The following is a 22,491-nucleotide window of genomic DNA, read 5'->3' on the forward strand; positions in this document are numbered from 1 at the left end:
GTTTCATGCATATGTCAGGCCATTCGTAAAGCAATGCAGTCTGTCTTATTGTTATATTATTGTATATTCAGTTTAGCTTCAATTTGTGCAGAAGCAGCAATCCCAGCAACAACATAGTTATTATTCATATTATTTTTTATTATTATTATTATTAGTAGTAGTGTCATCAGTGAAGCTAAATTGAATCCCTGCCGAAGATAATGAGTGGCAGCCGTCCCACCCACGGTTAGATAATCCAGTCTGGGACCAAGCTGTGACCTCAGGCTGACGTATCGCTCCGGCCCAGCCCATCCCATCCTGCGATGCACCGCCGCTGTCTGCCCCGCAGTGTGTCTCACAGAGACAACAATATTCCCACACGTCAAGGACTAGCAGCCCACCAGCTCTGTTATCCAGTGCTACACATGCTTTTGATCGAAAACAGACCGGCTGCCGACCACCTGCGACAAGGTGAGTGTGTTACATGTTGATTTCAGTGCAGTTATTTGGACAGAGCTGGATGGGAGCAGACGGAGGGAAAAGGAGAAAAAGGCTCCGTTCAGCGGCATCGCGTCGGAGGCTGAAAAAATGATGCCTAGCTCGGTCATGACGACAGGGACGACAGCCTCGTCTTTCAACTGGTATTTTCCACTCTTAACCACCTTGTCTCTAAACAAGCTGTTGTTTTCGGATAACGTTTAATTCAGAGGTGATAATTAGCGGGTACGTGATGCTAGCTTAGCTGGTGGCGTGATGTGATTTTTTTTTTGTTTTTTTTTTATCGCAGTGGCACAAAGGCAGGGAAGCGGAGGGTAACGGTCTGACACATCATCGGTGTTTCATCGTTTGTCTGCAGGTTAAACGGTCGTGAATTCTTGATTATTAAACATTACTGGACAGTAATAAACAGACACTTTTCGTTCATGACGAACTGAACTGGTTCGACATTGCCACAACAGCGGCCTGCACCCCGGTAATCACCATATTGATCCCACATTACTGAGACAACAGCGGTACACAACCAGTGTTAAGATCGAAAAAATAAATAAACGGGACTTCCGCTTAAACTATACAAAATAAAAGCTGGGGTAGTAATTAAAAACTAATCAATTACATATATTTTGTATAGTTATCAGGAACAGAAACAAACAAAAACAAGAAATAGAGAAGGGTAACAGGAAACAGTTATAAACAACATTGATACACACACTAAACTTTGTATATAATCCTAACAATAATAATAATCCTAAACATCTTATTCTGTGTAACAGCTAAAATGGGTTAAATGTAAATAAAGTAAAGCAATCAGAAGTAATTGAAACCAAGACCTAGGCTGTATAATGGAGGGGGGAGTCATGAAAGGGCAACTTATTAAATGCTATGATTAAATTTCTCATCAAGACACTTATGAAATATAATTCAATATAGTCCATATTATCTTATAAATCCAGTTTGTTATGTTGGATACAATTTAACGGTCTGATTTAGTCAGTCTTTTCAAAAGGTAGTTGTTGCTCTGCTTATGGATATTGATTTGGCCCTAGTGCATACTCCCAGGCTTTTATTTTGAAGGCTGTCTGACTGGACTTCCTAATGTATACTGGTTGTTTTATGCTACTTCGTGTCTTGAGGTCCATTGCAATATGGTGGGGATGCAGTTTAATCCACTGATGATGATTATAACCTTGGGCCAAGTCGGCAACATTAACCTGTAAGTTTTGCCTTTTCGAGTAATATTGATATTAAATGTATATTGAGTGTAAATCATCAATATGAGTGTGTAATATTCCTGTAGGGACTTACTGTGTGATCTCTCAGTGACATCTTTTGCATTTAGGGGTGTTTTTATGGGGACTTGGTTGTTTCCTTTTGATTTCTATTGTATCTCTCATAAGTATTATCTGGCTGCTACAGTTATTTATTTTTATGTTGTTGATTTTCAATTGTATTTGACATTAGACATAAAGAAATTACAATGGTGCAACATGTCAGTTAATGTAGTAGGTGGTCTTCTTACTTAAGTGACTCTGAGACACATTATGGATAATCTCAGGAGGACAGCGGGGGGAGAGAGGTCAATGCATTATCTTCCAATTATGTAAATTATTTTATTCTGCCTTGTTCGCTGGTCTCCAGAACCCGAGTCAGATTTGTTTACAGACCAAATTAGCTTGTCAACATTCTTACACCTCACTTCTGCAGTGTAATTATCAGCCAGTTCCTACTCCTCATAGAATCCCTCGGATGCAGATAGTGTGCACACTAGGAAAAATAGTACTAAAGATCCTTTATTTGTTGGTATATTAAATGTTGATGGTTTTAGCAGTAGTTGCAGTAACAATAAAAAGTAAAAGTCTTGGGTAGCACCAGCAGTTGTAGCAAAGTAGGTTTTTTTCCCCCCTGTTTATCCACCTGGAATGTTTCAGGTTTGCAGTTGGTTCAGAGACAATACAAATATACTGATATGGTCCACTGAAAGAGATAAATCCTGAATAATGATTAACAAATATTACAATGCCTGCTGCTGTGTTATGTTGTCAAAAACCTTTTCTCAAATCCATCCCTCCATTCTGCCGCAATCCAGCAAAAATTAATTGAACTCAAGAGATCAAGAGAGATTTGAGGGAGAGATTTGAAAATCGACAGGCTTAGAGCAACGTTTAAGGTCACAATAGTACCTCCAATCACACCAACCTCCAAACTAGAGTGCACTACCATTTTGATTTACCTGAGTATTTTCTCAAAATTGTGAAAAATACCTATCATAAATGATCAGATTTCCACTTTGTATCTTCACAATCCTTCCTTTTATCAAACCATCCAAAACCCAAAGCAGCAGAACATCACAACTGAGAATTGAAGCCAGTGAATGTTTGCGTGTTTGCCTCACAAATGAATTAAACACTAAAAGTTGTTGTTGATTTATTTTCAGGCTGACGGAAAGCAGCTCTGTTTATAGCAGCAGAATCTTATCACTGTATTAGGCACCCTTGTGTTGTCACTTTGATATGTTCTGCTATATTCTGCTTGCGTCACCAGTCACTGTGAAGGGATGTGTGACTACATATCTAATCATGATGGCATTACAAGTTTAAAGCCTCAGTATTGTGGTTATACACAATTTCTTTCACAATCACAGCTGATTCAGTGTGTCAGGCGACATGCCTGCTCTGAGTGTTCAGCTGCTCCTCCGATCTTGGAATGTGTCTCTTTGTGTTATGTAATTGAGGCCCTGCGGAGGCCGGATGTGCATAGTTTCTCTGTGTGAGCGCATTTGTGTTAATGTGTGTTGTGATTTAATCTGTTGTGTGTGTATCTCCGATTTGTAAAAGCACTGTATGCAGATATCATGCTGGTCCCATTGTGTGTTATCTAGTTTCCCTGAATAGAGTGTTTCAACACCGTTATCTGCAGCTGCGGAAATGCTAAATGCTTTAGTTGGCTTGTTTTGAAGGTTGTCCAGTGTCTTGTCCAGGATTACATTTCAATAACGTAATTATTTCGAGAACTTTTCAAGGCCTGCCAACATCCCAAAGGCCTTTTTTGTCCATTCTCTGTATTATTGATGCACCCCAGTTCAAACTGAAAAAAAAGTACACCACACAACTTGTGCTTGTGTAACTTGGAGCTTGGTACATCCAATTCCCACTGATGCCATTAATGCTATAAATATCTGCAACCATGACATTTAAAAAAGTGTCTTACTAAATTGCGTCCATCAAATTGTTTGCGAGTTAAAGTAAGTGAAAAACAGGAAAGGCACCTATATCTTAAGTTTATGATAGCTGCTAAAGGTGAGTCTGTGAAACAGAAAGTTACTGGCTTAACTATTTTGTAAATAGCATTTAATTGCCCATGAGCAAGACATCTAATCTCCAACAGGTCCGGTGTTTAAACTGATGCATCTAATTCTTGAAGTGCTGTGAAAAGATACAAATCCATGTGAATTTTCTCTGTTTTTAATGCATCCCCAAAGAAAGTCATGTGCAAAACAATAATCCCATTGTTGATCACAAACAGACTTTTATATAAAATGGGCTTTTATTTGAAAATACAGAAGATTCAAAGGAGTTGTTTTATAATCTGAAAGCCACATAGTGTTGAAAACACGCTTGAACCTTGTGTAAACTCACCCAATCAAAGAAACCATTCAGATTAGTCATACGACAGTGTGTGTTCACAGCCAGCTGAGTGCACATGTAGCCTCTGATGGCCTACACTTGAACCACCTTGTGATGTTGATGCAACTTTTCTGTCAGGGAGTTGTGAAAGTATTGTCAGGGCTGTAGGAGTCCCTCAGGGAACGGATCTGGATCCTCTTGTGTTTCCAGTCAGAGATGGATTAACTGACACCCTTTTATGTTATAGGGTGTTGGCAGTTGTGCAAAAGTAACAAAGTATGTTTACTCAAGTCCTGTGCATAAGTAAAATTTATGGTAGTGCAGTTGAGTATTTCCATTTATGTTACTCCATACTTCTACTTCACTACATTGGAGATTGAAATCTAGTTCTTTTGTCTGTAATATATTTCATATAATATATATATTTTTGTCTATAACACATCCAAAATATTATGAAAATGGCTGTCGTAGTTCCAGACTCCAAGGGGACATCTTCAAAGGTTGTTTTGTCTCACCAGTGCTCCAAAACCCAAAGACATTTGCTCTACAATATAATAACCTTGCACTGAACTGTTCTGAACCGTCTCTACTCATTGTCTAGCACTCACTGTATTTATTCCCGCTACCTCATCATTGTAATTCGCTACCTCATCATTGTAATTCATTGTAATTCACAGTGTAATTTATTGTACCCTACATATGCACATCTCCACTTTACTTATGCAAACCCTCACTTTACATACCTGTACAGCACACACTTGCACTTTAACTGCTCTTTTGCACTTCTGGTTAGATACTAACTGCATTTCGTTGTCTTAGTACGTGTACTCTGTGCAATGACAATAAAGTTGAATCTAATCTAATCTAATCTAATCTAAAGAAAAGCATTAGATAAGCACATTTCAGAAGCTCGAACCCGCAAATGTTTGGCAATCAATAATTAAAATAGTTGCTGATCAATACATTATCCATTCATCAATCATTGGACTAATCGTTTCACCTCTAGAAATATGGTCCTTTTATTCTGTGACATTTATTTAACAACTGTAGTTCGTAGAGACTTTGCAGATTAAGATTTTACAGAGAAAATGTTCATTTTATAAAATGTGATGCATTGTTATTGGTTATATACAGTGGTATATTGTTGACATTAACACATTCACATTTTGCATATGAATGCATCAGGAATAATAATAAGATAATGATGTACATAAAGATGCAGCACTTTTATTATACTACTGTATGTACATTTAGTACATTTTGGTGAAACTACTATCTATGTTTCTACATTTATTTAATGTAAGAAAAACACTTTATCGAATACTGGCTGTATGAAAGTGAGCAAATATATTTGAGAGAAAACATTCAGCTCAATGCTGAAGACTACCACTGTACTACTATTTTTTCAATTTGAGTACACTTTGCTGCTAATACATACACACTTTTACTTAAGTAAAACCTTTAATGTAAAAGATGTAAATATTTATTCCACTGTTGGCTTTGTGATGTGCGGATGTGGCCATAAGTTGTGTCTCTGAGAGAAAAATAATGATGTGAATGGTGGCTGTGCCTCTGCCCCTTTTCAGACTTTTGAGTCGCACACGTAACACACACACAGGTTTTACCCTCTAGCTTGTTGTGGTAGTTCTGTTCCTTTCATGGCTCTCTGTTTGCAATGCTTCACTGATTTAAAGGCACCCAGACGACTGGGAGAGCTGTGAGTGTGTGTGTTTATTTCTGGTGCAGATGAATGTTGTCGGGCATGCTCTATAATTTCTGCTTATTTGTTTGCCTGTGAAAGCTGCTGGGACTCTATCAATATACTGTGGACATTTTCTCTGTGCTATCTGGTAATTACACAATGACTGGTAGCTCAGCTGCGGAATCAGGGTAGAACTATAGAGGACGAGAGGGAGGAAATAACTTTCTACGGCAACTACAACAAATGCACTTCAAGAGGTTAGATCTTCTTTTTCTTTTTATATATTTTGTTTAGATTACAGTTCACCATTATAAAAAAAAAAAAAAATAGAACTTCATGCATCACAGGTTCTTCATTATTTGGCTCCTCATGTTGATTCTCTGCTGTCTTTGCGGCTCCAGAGTTATTGGCACAAACATTCAGCTTGATTAAGAGATTAATAGTCTGCTGTAGAGGAGGCAGGACTCACCCACAGATAGATCTTTCCTCTGACAGATACTCTCATTTTGAGATGATTAATCAATTAGTAAATTTAATTGTTTGAGTCCGTTATTGAGCAAAAATACCAAATATTCTCTGATTTCATCTTTTCAAATGTGAGAATTTTAAAGTAGATTAAATCACTCAATCTATTGATTGGAAAAAGAGTCAACTGAGTACTAAGTAATGAAATATTGTTAGTTATAGACCTAATAGCAGTCCATACAGTCATGCCAATTCCAGGGCTTTGGTATTGTGTGTTCTCACTCATATGGCTTACTGGCATAGCTAAATGTAACAGAACCATTACTAGTGTTACTAGTTACACCTGTGGTTTTCCTACTATGGCTAGTCACACTGCCAAATAACAACATGAATTAGGTTTACACCTACAGTATGAATAGTTCCTGGCTCATTTAACATGTAGCAGTGAAGTACAGTGTATTTCTCTGGACATCAGTTTAATTATGTCACATATGATGTATGTTTTGTATATTTTTTTCCATATCTATTACATTTTGCCCAGCCCGATTATTTCTTATTCTTTAAGCTGCAAGTCACTCATGTCATTCAACAGCTTATTTATTATCTAGTTTAAACTTAAGAGTAAGTGATGCCTCCTTTTCAGAGAGGAAGTTATGGTCGACATATTAAAATTAAACATAACTGATACATAAGGTACAGAGTTAGCACAAGCTAATATACAATACAAGAGGACGGTGCAACCAATATACAAGGACTCTCTTGTAATTTTGAGGCAGAAAATGAGGCTTGTTATTTTACTATGAATTGATTGTAATTTCATCCATAATCTTCCTGAAATCATTTATGGGTCAAACCAAGCCTGTGACCAGAAGTCAGCTGGGTTAAAATTCTCTTCCACTTCCTGTGTAAATAGCATTCAGTTTCCCTTCAGCAAGGCATTTCACTTCTAATTGCTTTTGTGGTATACAGGGATTGCTGTCAAAACACATGACAAAGCACAAAACTTCGCAGATTTTCTCTATTATAACTGTTGGAGGTGGACGAATTACAAAATTCCTCTTCCAAACACAATGACAGGCACTGGGTTGTTAAGTCTACTGTGGCCACCTACACTAAAAGCACTGTGGGATTGTGAGGGAATCTAGCTGAAACATTTGCAATTGATGTTGGTTGGATATTTGCGGGTTTAGTAGGGTTGAACAATTAATCGAAATATTATCAAAGTAGTAATAAAGCCGAGTGCAATATTCAAATCGCAGGAGTTGTAGTTTTTGATAAAGGTTTGTGATAAATGTGTCACAACATACTATTAGAAACTAAACATTGCATGCTTATAGCTCATATTCTCCTGATGTAAGTTAACATGCTTTTATATTTCTTTCAGTGAAAATCAAATGCAAAAATTCCCACTAAAAGCATGACTCATGTCGCATTCACAACATCTGTCAAAATAATAGAAATATGATTTTTTTTTTTTTTTTTTTTGCATGTCGTACAGCCCTGGTGTGTGCAGCATGGGAGTTGTGAGGAGAGAGAGATGTGAGGAGAGGAGGAGTGGATTAGAGAGGCAGAAGTGGGTGAAGGAAATACGTATTACACTGCAGTGCTCACAGTGGATGGAAGAGAAGCAGAGAGAGCAGGGATTTAGTGAAGCTAAGGGTGGGGGGTGGGAGAAAAGATGCATGAGGGATCGAAAGAAGGCCGCAAAGAGAGTGAGAGGCGCTTGGATCTGGACCAGCGGAAGAGGAGAATGGCGAGAAAGACCGAGTCAGCACAGTATGAGAAGGAAGGGGTTAGAGAGAGAGATGCAGCTTTTAAAGATGACACCTTAGGGTCTTATCATAGCTTTTGTGTATTTGTGTTAAAGTAAGCCTTGACTTGCAGCAGTGTTAGGTTAAACCTAATTAATCCCCTAATTAATCTCTGACCCAAAAGCAAACTTGACTTGGGGACTGAAGCAGAGAAAGTACGACACATGCGCATCTTTAGTTTATCTATGACAATAATCACAGAGGCAGTAGATGATTACTTGATCCCAATAAGTTAAATGTCGCATTCAAATCTAATACAACTAAATTTATTTTTTAACTCAAATCGATCAAAGCAGGGTCTGACATGTCACAGTCGAGCGGCACGAAGTCCAGAACTAGATTCACAAAGTCTAGTTATTAATCCAGATTTATGTTGATTATATTTGATTTGGTTCGATTTGATTCTCAGATCAGATAAATGCCAATTTTGTGTGAAGCGCTCTTCAGAATTTACACTGGGAACTTAGATTTCTTATAATTTCAACAAGTGAGCAACACTTGTTGTTTCCTTGAATATGATATTGTTTAAATGCAAATTATAGACTAAATTGTAAACACATTTCCTGGTTAATATTTTTTAGGCCTAAATCTGCATAAAAATCCTGCACCACCTACACTCATTATGCATATTTATAAAAAAATAAAATAAAAATACTGTGCCATAAAACTGTAAGTGGCAGACGTTTGAGCTAAGGACAGGCGTCCACTGTAATGATCATTTTGAACACAGACGGGACAGGAACTTAAAGTCTGCTCACTAATTCATCTGCACCGTTTGTGTTGACAAGACATCAGTCTGATCTCTGCAGGCAGCTGTTAGCTATAGTTAGCTCCCCGACAGAGACAGACTGAATAAAGTAGATTCCCAAATACTGTGCAATCGACTTCCACGGTTTCATATCTTGTAGTCAGAGATAAGAGATCGGAGCTCAGATTAGTGTGCTTTTTTTCTCTCTCATAGATGCAATCTCTAGATTTTATAAATCAACACTGGATCATCCAAATAAATCAGAAAATCAAGATCAAGTTTTTATCCAGCATAAAAGATGGATGAATTCCATTTAGCTGCCTTGGTCTCAGGGTCCTGTCACTGTGCATTTTGACTCACTGTCACATTGTCATGACTTACTGGGACACTTGAATAGAACGGAGCCATTGTTAATGTTAATAGTAAGTCAAAATCTCTAAGAATCAAAACAGTTGTATTTCTTGACACATTTTGGCAACAAGTTTCAACAAAAAGTTCATCCCTGAAGCCAAAAAATGTCTGTAATTTGTAATTTTCTGCTAGAGAATGTCATGTTTTTTTCATGTGGAAGGATTATACATGCTCCTCTGCAGACTGAGACATTTCTCCAACCTCTAAGCCTCATTTAACCTTTCCAAATTGCACTGGATAATGCCAAAATACATTATGATTAATCATACAACAAGACAGCTTTTCTTGGATCCTGAAAATTTACATTTCCTACACTTTTCACCCAACAACGGCAGTATAAAAATGTATTGATGCTTATCAATGTTGATGCTTATCAACTTGATTAACTTTTGGAGTTAATTCGGGGAAGGGAGATTATGTGGCTTAAAATTCACAAATGAGATGCAGCTGGTTTCACAAAAAACACATTGAAGTCATACCTATACCAGAGAGACCATATTCAACAATTGGTTGCCTGTCACTGCTGAATCATGCATGCAGAAGTCACTCTATAATTTCTTGTGAAAATTAAGATAATCTCCTCCAAATTCCCTCATTTTCATTTCGAGCAACTACCACACTCCTCTTGCTGTGGTGGACTGTCAGTTAACACTTAATACCTGTTAGCGGTGGCAAACACACCGGTCGACTGTTATGCAAGAGTCTGTAAGCTCCTCAAGTTCAGGCAGAGAAGCAGACGAGGAGGGAGACTGTCACTAAGCCTTCAGGGAAGCTGGGATCAAGGTCGTGCGTTCATCTTTAGCTCCCGGAGAAAAAAACACAGGTAGTTAAGGGGATAGACTTGTGTGTTGCTGAGGCTTGTGCTCATGTGGCATCATGCATGAAAGTGTCTGACTGTGTGTCTGTGAAACTAACTTTAGTGGACATTGTGCCATTTTTTTTAGGTGTGATTACCAAACAATGCATTTGTTACCCTCAAAACAAAAACCTTTTTTCCCTTTAACCCTGTATGTTTTGTGGAATTTGTTGTCTGATGTCTCACTATGTGAAATACAGCGCCAGTAGAGGCTGGCAGTCAATAGTGTAATTTCACTAATGACTCAACATCATTGTGGTGAATTATTGATGTTTAAGTACTTGATAAAGCCCATTTAGAAAAAAAACAACTTTATCTAGCTTCAGGGATGATGTAGAGTTGGCCTGGACCCTTTGACCTGTGGAGGAGGCAAAGGGTACGGAGCATTTTCCTTCCAAGGATCAATAACGCTTCACATTTCGCTGTATCAACGAGTAAGTGGACATCAGTTTACACATTGAGGCTTCCAGTGGGCAATAACACATAATCACAAAGGAAAACACCATAGGTATGTCCTGTTTTACCTTGAACACACCCTTTTTTGAAGTTTCAAAAACACGTATGAACCCCTGTAAAAAGGAAAATAACAAAATAGTGTACTAAAGTGAGTACATGTAATTCACTTACTCAAAAAGTCTATTTAGTTACAGTGGAAAGAGCCGTAGATGAGATTGCTGGTGACTTTTTCAATGGTCATGGCCAGTTTCATTGTCTTTGAATAGATTGGAAAAGGAAGAGGAAGCCTTTAAACTTCTAAGGGGCGCAAACTGAAAGGCTTTTGTTATGAATACACCCATGAGCCGGTCCGTATATGGTCTAACATCAGATTTATGGCTTCCACATGAATCCACATGGACTGACTAGGCATGTGCCTGCTGCAGAAAACACACTTTTGATGCTAATAATCTCCTTTTATTTAGATATGGCAACATCAGTCTCTCTGTAGTTTGGCCCAGTGAGTGAAATATCTCGACTACTGGATGGATTGCCGTGAAATTTGGTACGTTGGACATTCATGGTCCCCAGACCATTTATCCTAGTGACTTTTCATCTAGTGCCACCATGTCGCTTCATGACAGGATACCTGAGAAACTCATGACCAAACTGTTAACCTCAGCTTTACATTGAGATTAATGCAGCATTTTATCAGGTTGCCATGGTAACGTGCATGCCAACATTAGTTTAGTAGCAAGCTGGTGTCAGGATTCGTTCTTGAAGTACAGCTGAAAAAGACAAAATGCAGGTCAGACTGATGAGAGATGAACCAAGTTTGATAAAGTAGAGCAGAGTCTGAAGAGCTGTGTCTGACATGTCCTTAATCGGCCTCAGTTCAAAGGCACATGGCACTTTCTCCCTGTGCTGTCCTCAGGCAAAACATAGCAAGGATGTGTCTTTATTTTTCATCCACTTATCCGTGTTGTTTTCTGGTTTTTAATGAGCGCCACAGAGCCAGTAGAGGCGTCTCTTTTATGATCTTTTACAGTATTTCTAGTTGTTTTTAGTGGTTTGTAGTTGACATAGTAAATATGAATGGATGAATGGAGCAAACCCCTTACATTATGTCTTTTTAACCTGCAGTTAAAAAGACATAATGTCACTTCCTGCAGATGATCCAGTGCTTGGCTGGTGTTAGTTGGAAATTTCCACCCTGAGTGAAGGGCTCGGTGGACCATGACGTGGGTCATTTCCTGGTTGCTTCCTTTGTTTCTCTCTTACTTATCTGTCGAGATTTTTTGACATACTGTTGTGTGTCTTTCTGGTGAGACAAAGAATAACTGCTTATCAATTTGTGATTTAATGAGCCATGGGCAGTGATGTGAGACAACTCTGAAATCTAAAGACACGTCAAGGTGGTTCAGTTTCAACGGTCCTTCTTTTTAACTCTTTTAACTCTCAAATCTTTTTGGAAGAGCTTCTGCTGTGAGATGGTGAATGTGTGCAGCAAACAAAAGCTCTTTCATTCGATTAGGCACACAGAGACACACACACACACACACACACACACACAGCATTGAGCTTGTAACTCAACGACCAGACAGCTTTGCTTTTCGTGCAGGAGAGGAGGGAGAAACAGAGACAGAACAGAACAGAGGATAAATGAACAAATGAGTTCGCAGTGACAGTGCTGTTTGTTTTCTGTAGCTGATATCATCATCATCATCATCATCATCATCATCATCATCATCATCATCATCATCATTGAAAGCAGGATATTTTATAATAAAATATGCTTAACAATTGAAATCTTTTCAATAGTTAAACATATTTATCATAAGGTTTGCTTTAATAAGCTCACAGCATCAGACTATACCTCCACCAGTGGCTGCAAAATCCCTAAAATTTGTTCTGTTTGTTGAGTCTTTTGCATCTCAAAAGGCACCCAGACATTTACATTAAAAACCCAGCTGTTTTTTTTTTTTTGTTTTTTTTTTGTTTGTCTAGTTTACAGTTTAAACAGCATTTAAATGACTGTATTTCAATGTGAAGCAGGTTGGAACTATATAACAGTTTTCTTCTTTTACAAAAAAGTAAATACCCATCTTTAGTATATTTTAAAGATGGTAGACAGTCGATCTTGGCATTGAATTATTTGTTTTATTTTATTTGTTTTTCATTTTGTTCATTTACTTCAGGGTGATATGGACATTACCAACTGTTTGATTCTGTTAACAGTTTACAGAGTACATTATGTAATTTATGAGCTCTTGCCTCACCACTCCCATTTCCCTGAGTTACAGTCACACAAACAGTTGGGAATGGAGACTAGAACTAATAGACATGAACATAGAAGGGTAACACAATGAACTGGGTAAAATAATGGTATAACTTGATTGATTGATGATCAGTTTTTAAACAGTAATAGGTGAATAATCCGATTAATGGAGAATAATGGGGACTTTTTTTACCCTAGAAGGGCAAATGATTGGGGCTGAGAGTTATGGTGGTAGAAATCTCAGCTTCTGGACAAACATTTCTTTATTCTACAACCTTATCAACCATTCCCAAATAAATTATGGTCATTTTCTGCCACAAGGCAAAATGAATTTAACTCACTGCCCCTTTGTATTTTGGAATTTATCGTCTGTCTTGGCTTCTACATAAAGAAGAACTTGTCTTCTTCCTTGTTTTACAAATGGTCACCAGGCTGCATTCAATAAACATGAGTCTCATTGTGAGTGTGGACTCCCATCCATCATCGTAATTGCCGTCTCCACTGGCTGTGTCGTCTGTCTCTGCCTGGTGAGGGTGCGCCTCTGCTCGGATGCCCCCCTCCCAGGCTTAGACTTATTCCTGGAAGTAAAGTCCCGGTGATAGAGGAGTGAGGACATCCGTTGTTACCACTTTGCTTTCCTTTTCCTCAGTATTTCATAAATAGGTCAGTTTCCCACCCTAGTCTCCACAGTGCAGTAACGTGGGTTTTCCAAAGAAATCATTAAGGACATGCTTGTGTAGAACAGTCACAGCTAATTGGCCCTTGAAGAGTCTTCAATGAAGCCCCAATTTCACTGAGTATCGGCATGGACGGAAAGCCTTGGTCGCATTTCTTTCTTTTTGTGTTTTTCCTCTCCTTCTCTGCGACTCTGTTCTGTTTAAATGGAGAACACCAGAAAAGCCCAATCTGAATCTGAACAAGAGCATGGAGGCCAGTAGGCTTAAAATGAATTGTCTGTTCAGTAAGTGCTTCTGTTTGTACCTGTATTTCTGTTTTAGACATCTTACAACTTGTAATCCTCACCAGTGGATCTGGACCAACATGTTACGTGTCTGATTCGCTCTTGTTTTTTCCAGCTGAGAAACACTACAAAGCTCAGGCCCCTTTGTGTCTCAAGCGGAGATGGAAATGTTAATCCACACTGTTACATCGTCCCGTCTTAACTGTTGTAACTCACTTTTCACCTGCCTTAGCAACAGACCCCTGGATCGTTTGCAAGCTGTCCAACCTCTCCACCATGTCCACCCGAAGGTCTCATGAGACAAAGATTCTAGTTTATCTTCACTGGTTCCCCATTGAATAAAGAATCCAATTTAAATCCTTGTGATCACCTATAGAGCTCCACATGGTCGGGCTCCTGCCTCCATTACAGATCTCCTCCAGCTCCATGATACCTGCTGGTCTCTGTGGTCTTCTGATCCTAGAATGAGGTTTAAAACTAAAGGAGACTGCGCTTTTGAGGTTGTGGCTTTGGAACTCTCTCTCATGGGATTTAACATCTGTGGACACCTTTTTTAAAAAGCAGCTACCTACCTGTTTTACGTAATTTTTCTATTTATTGTGCAAATGTCTTTATGCCTCCATTTTATCTCCTCTGTGAGGCACTTTGTGACGTCTCCACCTTGAAAGTTGTGACATAAATAAAGTACTTATTTACTTACCAAAGTACTTAACAAACATTTAAAGGGGAATCACATCCAGAAATAGTATTAAAAGCTAATGAGTAGTGTCAAAGCAGGGGAGGGTATTTGTGGTTCTGATCTGGTAATTAGTTTAATAAAGATTTACAATAGATGAACAGAGATAATAAGAATAAACAGTCTATAAGTGTTCAGGCATAGATACACAGTATATAGTCAGTCTTATGTTCCTCGTCTTTCCTCTTACTTTTGTCGCCACACTGGTTGCCACGGTTACCTCACTTTGTTTTCCGATGCATTCATCATTTCTCCCCTGTGGATTATTTTTGTGTTTGTTTTTTCTCTGTCTCAACACAGGACGGCTGTTCCTGATTGGCCGGCTCTGTAGCTGGGGTTTCTGAGGCTGGGTGGGAAATGAAATGTGATTGGCCCGGCTCGGCCTCTTTGTTCTCGTTAACCTGTTACCTGACCTGATCCGCTGTAATCTGGTAATAACTCAGGTCTCAGTGGTGTGTTATTGTTGGCTTAAAGGGACCAGAAGGGTGTGTTTTCATAAAAAACAATTTCAGTGTGCTAGCAGCTTGACCTACATTGTGCTCTGTGGACCGGTGTGCTGTAGCATTTTCTAACTGTTCACTACTGAGCACAGTCATTTGATTTTGAAAGGTGCAGTAAATGTAGAGGAATTTGCTGCAGCATTGATTTAGGAAAATGTATGGAGAAATGCAAAGTGTGTTTTTTGTCTCGTGTTATGTTCAGATATTTTCTTTTGATAAGTCGGTTTATGTTCGTGTTTTGTATGAAAGCTCCCTTATTGAGCTGCGTCCTGCGGTGGTTAAAGCTGGGAGCATAATGGGGAGTCTATTCAATGGTCCCATTCACAAGTTCCTCTGTTTTCTGTTTCTGTGTGTGTGTGTGCTTGAATACTTGAATAGTCTGGCAGCCTGTAGACATTTGTCCAGTGTGTCACTCTCGTAAGGGACAGCACTGAGTCCAGCAGTTCCACGGTGCAACACAGCGGCTGTGATGGAAGCATTATAAATATCACACAGGAGACTTTGCATCATGTAACACCGACACTGTTTCCTCTAGACAGTGACACATTTCTGATGTCATCTTTTTGCTCAAATCTGCCATTACCTAACTGTTAGTAATGCCGTACCTTTGAATGCAATTCACTGTAGCATCACTACCCTGCCTAAAAGTATCCGTGAATTAAGATGTTATATAATAAGTAATGGAGCTGGAAATGTATCATAAAAACTTTTGCCAGCTAAAGGTGATTCATTACCTATTAAGACTGCAACTAATGATTATTTTCATTATTGATTACTCTGGCAATTATTTTCTTGATTAATTGATTAATAATTTGGTGTCTCAAATGTCTGAAAAACTTTTAGGTTCCAACTAAGGTTTGAAGACATTTGCACCTTTAGTTTAATGAGGACACTGTCACTCAGAGATTTGGGAACACGTAAAGAGTTAAATAGTTTTTCGCTCACAGTCATAGGTTGCATCATATTACTGAGAAAAGCCAAGGTGTCTTTTTACATTGCATTGCACTGAATTTAGAGAAACTGTGCAACTTCTTGTGAATGTTTGATGGGCAGTCAGAGCAGCCAACCGCTGGAGGAACTAACAACAAAGTGTTGTTTAGAGACACAGATGCATCATTTTTTCTTCTCCATTATATTCCAAAAAAACAAAGTTGACAGGAGCAGTCATACTCTCTCAGAGCAGGTACTTTTAGGTACTGTGCAGGTACATCAGGTTTAAAGTGATGGTTACGCTATACAGTATTGTGTTAAAGGTGAAGTTTCCATGTGGATGAGGTTAGTGGTTCATGTTGTTGATCTGGAAAGTCTTTGGATGGTCACCTTGTGTTTTTTTCCCCCTCATAGCTTTTTAGTCTGCAGCAGTCTTGTTTACAAAGCCGTGTACCAGAAAATAGAGAGCAAACAGTTCATCCCCAAACTATCCACCAGACTTTTCATGCGGACATTTCCTATAAAGGTTTGTCAAAAATCACATTGTCTCTACAAGAATATCCACAAGAACAATATAAAAAAAAAAAGACATAAATTCAAACGGGGTGAGACTAAATGAAAAATAAAAAAACTCAACAGACAGTTGCTGCTAGTCTGTGTTAACGTCCTGTCTGAACACGCACTACACAATCCAGCCAGCCTGACCCTGCAGCTAATCTCTTAAACCCATTTTAGTGTCCCATGTCTGGTGTTAACATTGCCTGCACTCTTCATCAGAACCACTCAGCTAATCTCATTAATGTCACTTTCCACTGACAAGAACCATTAGACCTCAGTTACACAAAAAGTTTTATCTTGGTAGTATTTATTTTGAACCGGATATTTATATTCGTGCTATTGTAAATAAGAAATAAGCAAGTCTGTTGCTACTGTTTGCAAATTGCTACCTCTTTCTAGATCTTTGTATTGTCCTCTTGTGTCTTTGTTGTTTCTTATCAGTTTTATTTGTCTTTGATATATAAAACTGTGACACATTTAAAAGATAAACATGTCTAAAAGTATTACAGCTACTGACTGTTGCTGTTAATTGCAGTCGACTGTCTTCTCATGTGCCTCCTTGTTGTTATGTAACAGGAGAATCTCTGACCTGCTTCATGACGTCAGGTTGTTAAAGCAGCAGTGGTGGAAGGTGGCCATTACCACATATTTAATGCATAATAAGCTCATATAATACCACATAATAATATAATATATGATAACTTGACCTTGAGTTAAGATATTTTCTTTTCAAATGATTGTTTCTAAGGTAAAAACAAATAGCTTTCCTTCTCAATAATGAATAGAATTTATACTTTATAAACAAAGTTGCACGCTGTTTTAAGTGGATAAAGCACAATTAAAAGTTTTATAATGACAAATACTAACAATGTGATAATAAAATTAAGCAATTAGGAGTACAAACAAATAATAAATGAAAAGTAGAAGACTGCATGAAGTGCTGTATTAATTCTGTTTAAGGTTTAATTTATTTATTTTTCCAATTAATCGTTTAGTTTTTAACCTTTGACAAATTTCCATCGTAATATCTCAGAATCCAGAACCCAGATATATTTCATTTTATGATGATAAACAACAGAGAAAAGCAGCGAATCACATTTGAGAAACTGGAACCAGCTAATGTTCAGCATTTTAGATGTAAAATGACTTAAACAATAATCGATCCCCCATGAGAATCGATTAATTGACTTATCGTTTCAGTTCGATGTTGGCTGTGTTTTAGCCCTGTGATTTCTGATTGAGATTATGATTCTGAAAACATAGTCGTCAATCCCCAAGACAATTCACTCCCGTCATATTCACTGATTCCTTGCTGTTATTTCCATGCACAGTCTGGTTTTGATTCTGTGTTTGAGCAGCAGCAGTTTTGCACCGACTCTCTGCATGGTGATGAATAGAAAAAAAAAAGGCCCTCAGCAGCCATCACAAGATGTGCTGAAGCAAGGCAGGTGACTCTCAGCTGCTCCAGTGAAGCATGAAGTATATCTATTTATTATGATGCTTTTAATGTTGTGACAAACAATGATGTCGGTGATTGATCGGCTTCCTTTGAAAATGTATTGAGTCAGTCCCAGATGTGAAAGACAATAACTGTCAAGTTGATAATTATCTTCCTTTGCCCTACCCATGATGCCCTGCTGTACACATCACTTCTTTGTTCGCAGCAATGAGATAAAAAGGTCGAGGAGGTGAAGCTGAGGCCTCCCTGACAGCAAATACCATCCAGTCCCCGTTTAAAAAGGTCATTTGTCAAGAGTGGCGTCTCAGTTATTACCCTGCCACTCTCTCACCATGCTAACATTTAGCTTCAGAGCTGCAGTCTGCAGCCTCAGCTGGCCTCTCTCTTTATTTAGCAATAAAAAATGATGGAGCGGTGCTTACTGTGCACCTACTTGCAATTGTGCCCGTAAAGGTCTCATCTGCATATTACTATCAATGTGAATCCATACTTGCATCATATATAATGCACTAAAATGTTTTAATCCCTAAAACAGATTCTCTTTTTTCTGTCATTGATTTATAAATCATCTCCCACATTTCCTTCTGTCGAGTCACAACCACACTCTGACATCCAGAGAGATTTAAGAATCAAAATTTCATTTCAAATTTGCTTTTAATCGACCCAATGTATCTGGGATTATGATTTGCTAAGCAGGTATAATAGAGGGATTACTCTAAGTCTTAGTTAGCATTTATCTAGTCCAGGTCATGAGCCGGTGAACCGATGATTTCAACCTGTCATTCCTAATCCTGTTCATATTGTATAATACTTTGCTCCAGAAACTTAAGGACATTACAAAGGATGGATTAATTTAAACAGTACAGATTTGATTAACCTGGGTCTGGCAGGACGGCCAATAGACGCTGAAGCTGCCCAGTAACCTTGGCAATCTAAAAACAGTGGTACTGACAAAGGATATGAAGGAGTTTCATACAGTTTATGATTTGAGATAACAGTAAAATCACCACAAGCAAACGGTGAAGAAGATAATCAGCATTTACCAGCTGATGAATTGCATTTAAAATTGTGTGACATAGTGTGACTTCTATTATTGTCTTCTGCAAAACAAAGCTGAGTAGTTCCATGTCATTTTAGATAAGGGAGTGAGTGAGTGGCTGAGGGGAAAATGACTTTCAGCATGTTTATCTTCCTCAGTTGAATACATAGGAAAACTGTTGACAAAAGAGATGACTTCCTGCTACAGTGCAGAGCGTGTCACTTCAAAATAAAGTCCAGTTTGTCCACTGTGATTACACCAAGGCACTACACCTAATGAGTAGTGATACTGAACATTCACATCTACACGTAACACCTTTAAGTTAGCTGACGTTCCAGCCTCCATGTTCTGTCAGATTGTCCATGAATCAGATGACAGGTGTGAAAACTGTTTCTAAGTTTAAACTCAGCTGTTGAAAGTAAAACTGATTATCAGCTACATACAACAAAGTGAATCTTACAGGAGAGGGATGTGAATTTGGGGTTTTGATGGATGAATTTTTCATTTCAGGTGTGGCAGATGAGGGTGAGGGAAACGGTTGCTGTACCGAGTGTGTATTGGTATGTGTGTGTCATTTAGGGTGTAATATGCGGATGGGGATGAGATCATAGCCCTGTTTAAGAGTCAGCTGCTTTGTGTGTGTGCATGCGTGCGTGCGTGCGTGTGTGTGTGTGTGTGTGTATTTGTGTGGATCTCACAGTTTCCGCTTCACATGGAGCTGAGTCATCCTGCTCAGTGTAAAGATGAGACTTGATGCTTCTAGTTGTGCTGTTACTGTCGCGGTTTTAGATTATTTTACTGTGGTTTTATTGCACAAATAAAACTGATTCAAGAGAGGAAAAGAAAAACACATAAAACCTCACGGCTTTGTAATGAGCACTGGACATATTCAAATCCTGTCGTTAAAGGGCCACTGATGAAAAAGTGTGGATACTACTGTGTGAAAACAGTTGTTTAATGTCTTGTCAAGTCTGGATAACGAGTCAATAACCCCTGGTGATGTCATCAGGATGATCTCAGCTTTGTCTTGGACCCTAGCAGAAAGCTGCATTATGATCCATTGGTTTTGGACTGGTTTTGGACTTGCTTTAAGGACTAAAAGTCAGAATATCTCGACTTCTGCTGCAGGGATTTTGAATCACAAATTTATGGAAGTATGATACTAAATCGCTGGAGTAGCTTTATTTTAGTCCGACTTAGTGTTTCACATTTTCAACTCTTTGTGCTGGATCGGGATCTGCTGCATGTAAAGCCCCTTAAGGCTTCGTATGACTCACCTCGAACATCTCAAGTATTATTATAATTAATGAACAAAATGAATGAGTTGCAGAAGGAGGCACATTTATCATTAGAAAACAGTGACGATGTAGCCCTGAGCCTGCACGTGGAATGTGTTTGATGGCTGTACTTGCCTGCACCTGTAACACACCTCCTCTCTCTGTGTCTTTGTATTTTCCAGATGTACCACTCTGACCACGGTGTCGACTTCCCCGACCTCTCCTTCCACGTCCCTGGCAGCCCTGCAGAGCTGGGCCCAGCGAACAGAGTGTGAACTCAACCGTCAGCACACCGCGCTTCTACCTTCCTCTTTAGCCGCACAGGGCCTCCCTCAGCCACTGTAGCTCCAGTCCCGCCTCTCCCTCCTCTTGAACGATGGACAGCCCTCCTAAACTGTCTGGTGAGACCCTGATCGTGCATCACATTCCCCTGGTGCACTGTCAGGTGTCAGGGGGGCGGCAGGGTGGCTGTGGGGGCTCGCTGAAGAGGAGCAACCCGTTCAGCCCGCCGGAGAACCTGGGCTTGAGTCGCACCACTTCCCTTCCTGAGAGAGACGTCCTCCAGAGAGAGGCTCTGCTCTACAGCAGCCTGATCCAGACCTCCAGTGGCTCCTGGGCCTCCCACAACGGAGGAAGGGAAAGAAATTGCGTCGGGAAAGGAGGCAGCACAGCGAGTGATGACTCATCCTTTACTTCGAGCAATTCAGAGGACCAGCTGATCACAGCTCACACGTTACCCAGAGTCAAACCGAGGAACAGGAACCCGTTGCGCCATAATCCGTTCCTGCTGAATACTGAAGACGACGAAGAGGAAGAGGAGGAGGAGGATGACGGTGACAACCTCAGCGGTTACCATGAAGACTCCTCTTTTCACCTCCACAGTGACACTAACTCCGCCCTCGATGACGGCATGGCTCCTTTCCGCTTACATGACCTCGGCTTTGCCGCTGAGCCCTTTCTTTTGCACAGCTCGGTGGGAAGGAGCAGCCGGGAGTCCCTGAGGGGCGTGGCTTCTGATCTCTCCACCCACCTGGAAGAACTGGACATCTTAGCTCTGGACAGCCAGCGCCGCCATGGAAGCAGTGGTTCCAACATGTCCATGGATTGTGGAGAGCACGACTGGGGCGACGATGATGAAGATGAAGATCATCCTATGCGGTGTGGGCGGAGCAGTAAGACAGGCTCCTACTCGTCATGCTCCTCCACCCAGCACTGCTCCTGCTGCACGCTATCCCAGAACTACCCCCCGCACTTCCCTGAAGCTTTCTCGGAGCCTTTCTCTGAGTGCCAGCAAGGCTACGGCAGCGACTCCTCTTGCAACAGCTCGGACGGCGTGCTCGTCAACTTCAGCGCCATTTACAACAAGATGAACAACGGCGTACCGGAGAAGCCGCCGGTCTCTGGACACACCAACCTCAACAGCTCCACTGACCACTCCTGCACCTCGTCTGTTTCTGATCCACCGGGAAACCAGCGAGACTCAACCGGAGGGGCTTTCTATTTAGACCTTCACACCTCGCCGACTGAACCTCCCCTGTCACAGCAACAACCCGCTTGTCTTAGCAACGCCTTCCCTCTCATCCGTGAATCACACCTGTCCACCTCCTCCACCTGCTCTTGCTCCGTGGAGCACCTTGGCGCTCTCGACCTGGACGCCAACTGCAACGCCTACCACCCTCCACATTCCGGGTCATCCGGAGACCTTGCGTCCTGTCTGCAGAGCCAGGCCCGCCTGGTCGTCGCCACGCAGAACTACTACAAGCTGGTCACCTGCGACCTTTCGTCCCAGTCGTCCCCGAGTCCCGCAGGCTCCTCCGTCAACAGCTGCTCCGATGAGCACAGCAAAGGCAGCCCCACCCCGACTCAGCCCAGCGAGTACTTCCTGTTCAGACAGCGAGCTGATGAGGCGGGCGTGGAGGAAGAGGAAGAAGATGGAGAGTCATATAGGGTGAGTGGAGAAGGGGAACCTCATTGGGGCGGATGTCAGAACCAAAACTCATTACCACATATTTGCAAGATTAGGCATAAAATACTCAAACTGATAATCGCAATGAACAAGCAAATTATATAAATTAAAAAAAAACATATTCTCTCATGCTTTGATTTGTTCTCCGGTTCCTCTGCATCTGGAAACACAGCTTGCTGCGGGTGGTGTGCATAATTAATCAAGTGTAGGCAGTACATTCAGTTAATTTACACCACCAAGTAAAAAAGAAATACAGTCT

At 40.1% G+C, this 22,491-nt stretch overlaps 1 protein-coding gene across 1 annotated transcript in view; it reads left to right on the plus strand.

The window, feature by feature from the left end:
• The first annotated feature begins 356 nt into the window (after nt 1–356).
• The window catches only part of rusc2 (RUN and SH3 domain containing 2), a 38,990-nt gene continuing 16,855 nt past the window's right edge, over nt 357–22,491 (plus strand). Inside the window, exons 1-2 of the mRNA XM_022753760.1 lie at nt 357–450; nt 20,449–22,248. Of these exons, the coding sequence (XP_022609481.1) occupies nt 20,643–22,248 (1,606 nt within the window). The 5' untranslated portion in view covers nt 357–450; nt 20,449–20,642. The remainder of the gene's footprint in view (nt 451–20,448; nt 22,249–22,491) is intronic.

This window comes from Seriola dumerili, unplaced genomic scaffold (genome assembly GCF_002260705.1).
Source record: "Seriola dumerili isolate Sdu_G_001 unplaced genomic scaffold, Sdu_1.0 BDQW01000193.1, whole genome shotgun sequence".
Taxonomy (NCBI): domain Eukaryota; kingdom Metazoa; phylum Chordata; class Actinopteri; order Carangiformes; family Carangidae; genus Seriola; species Seriola dumerili.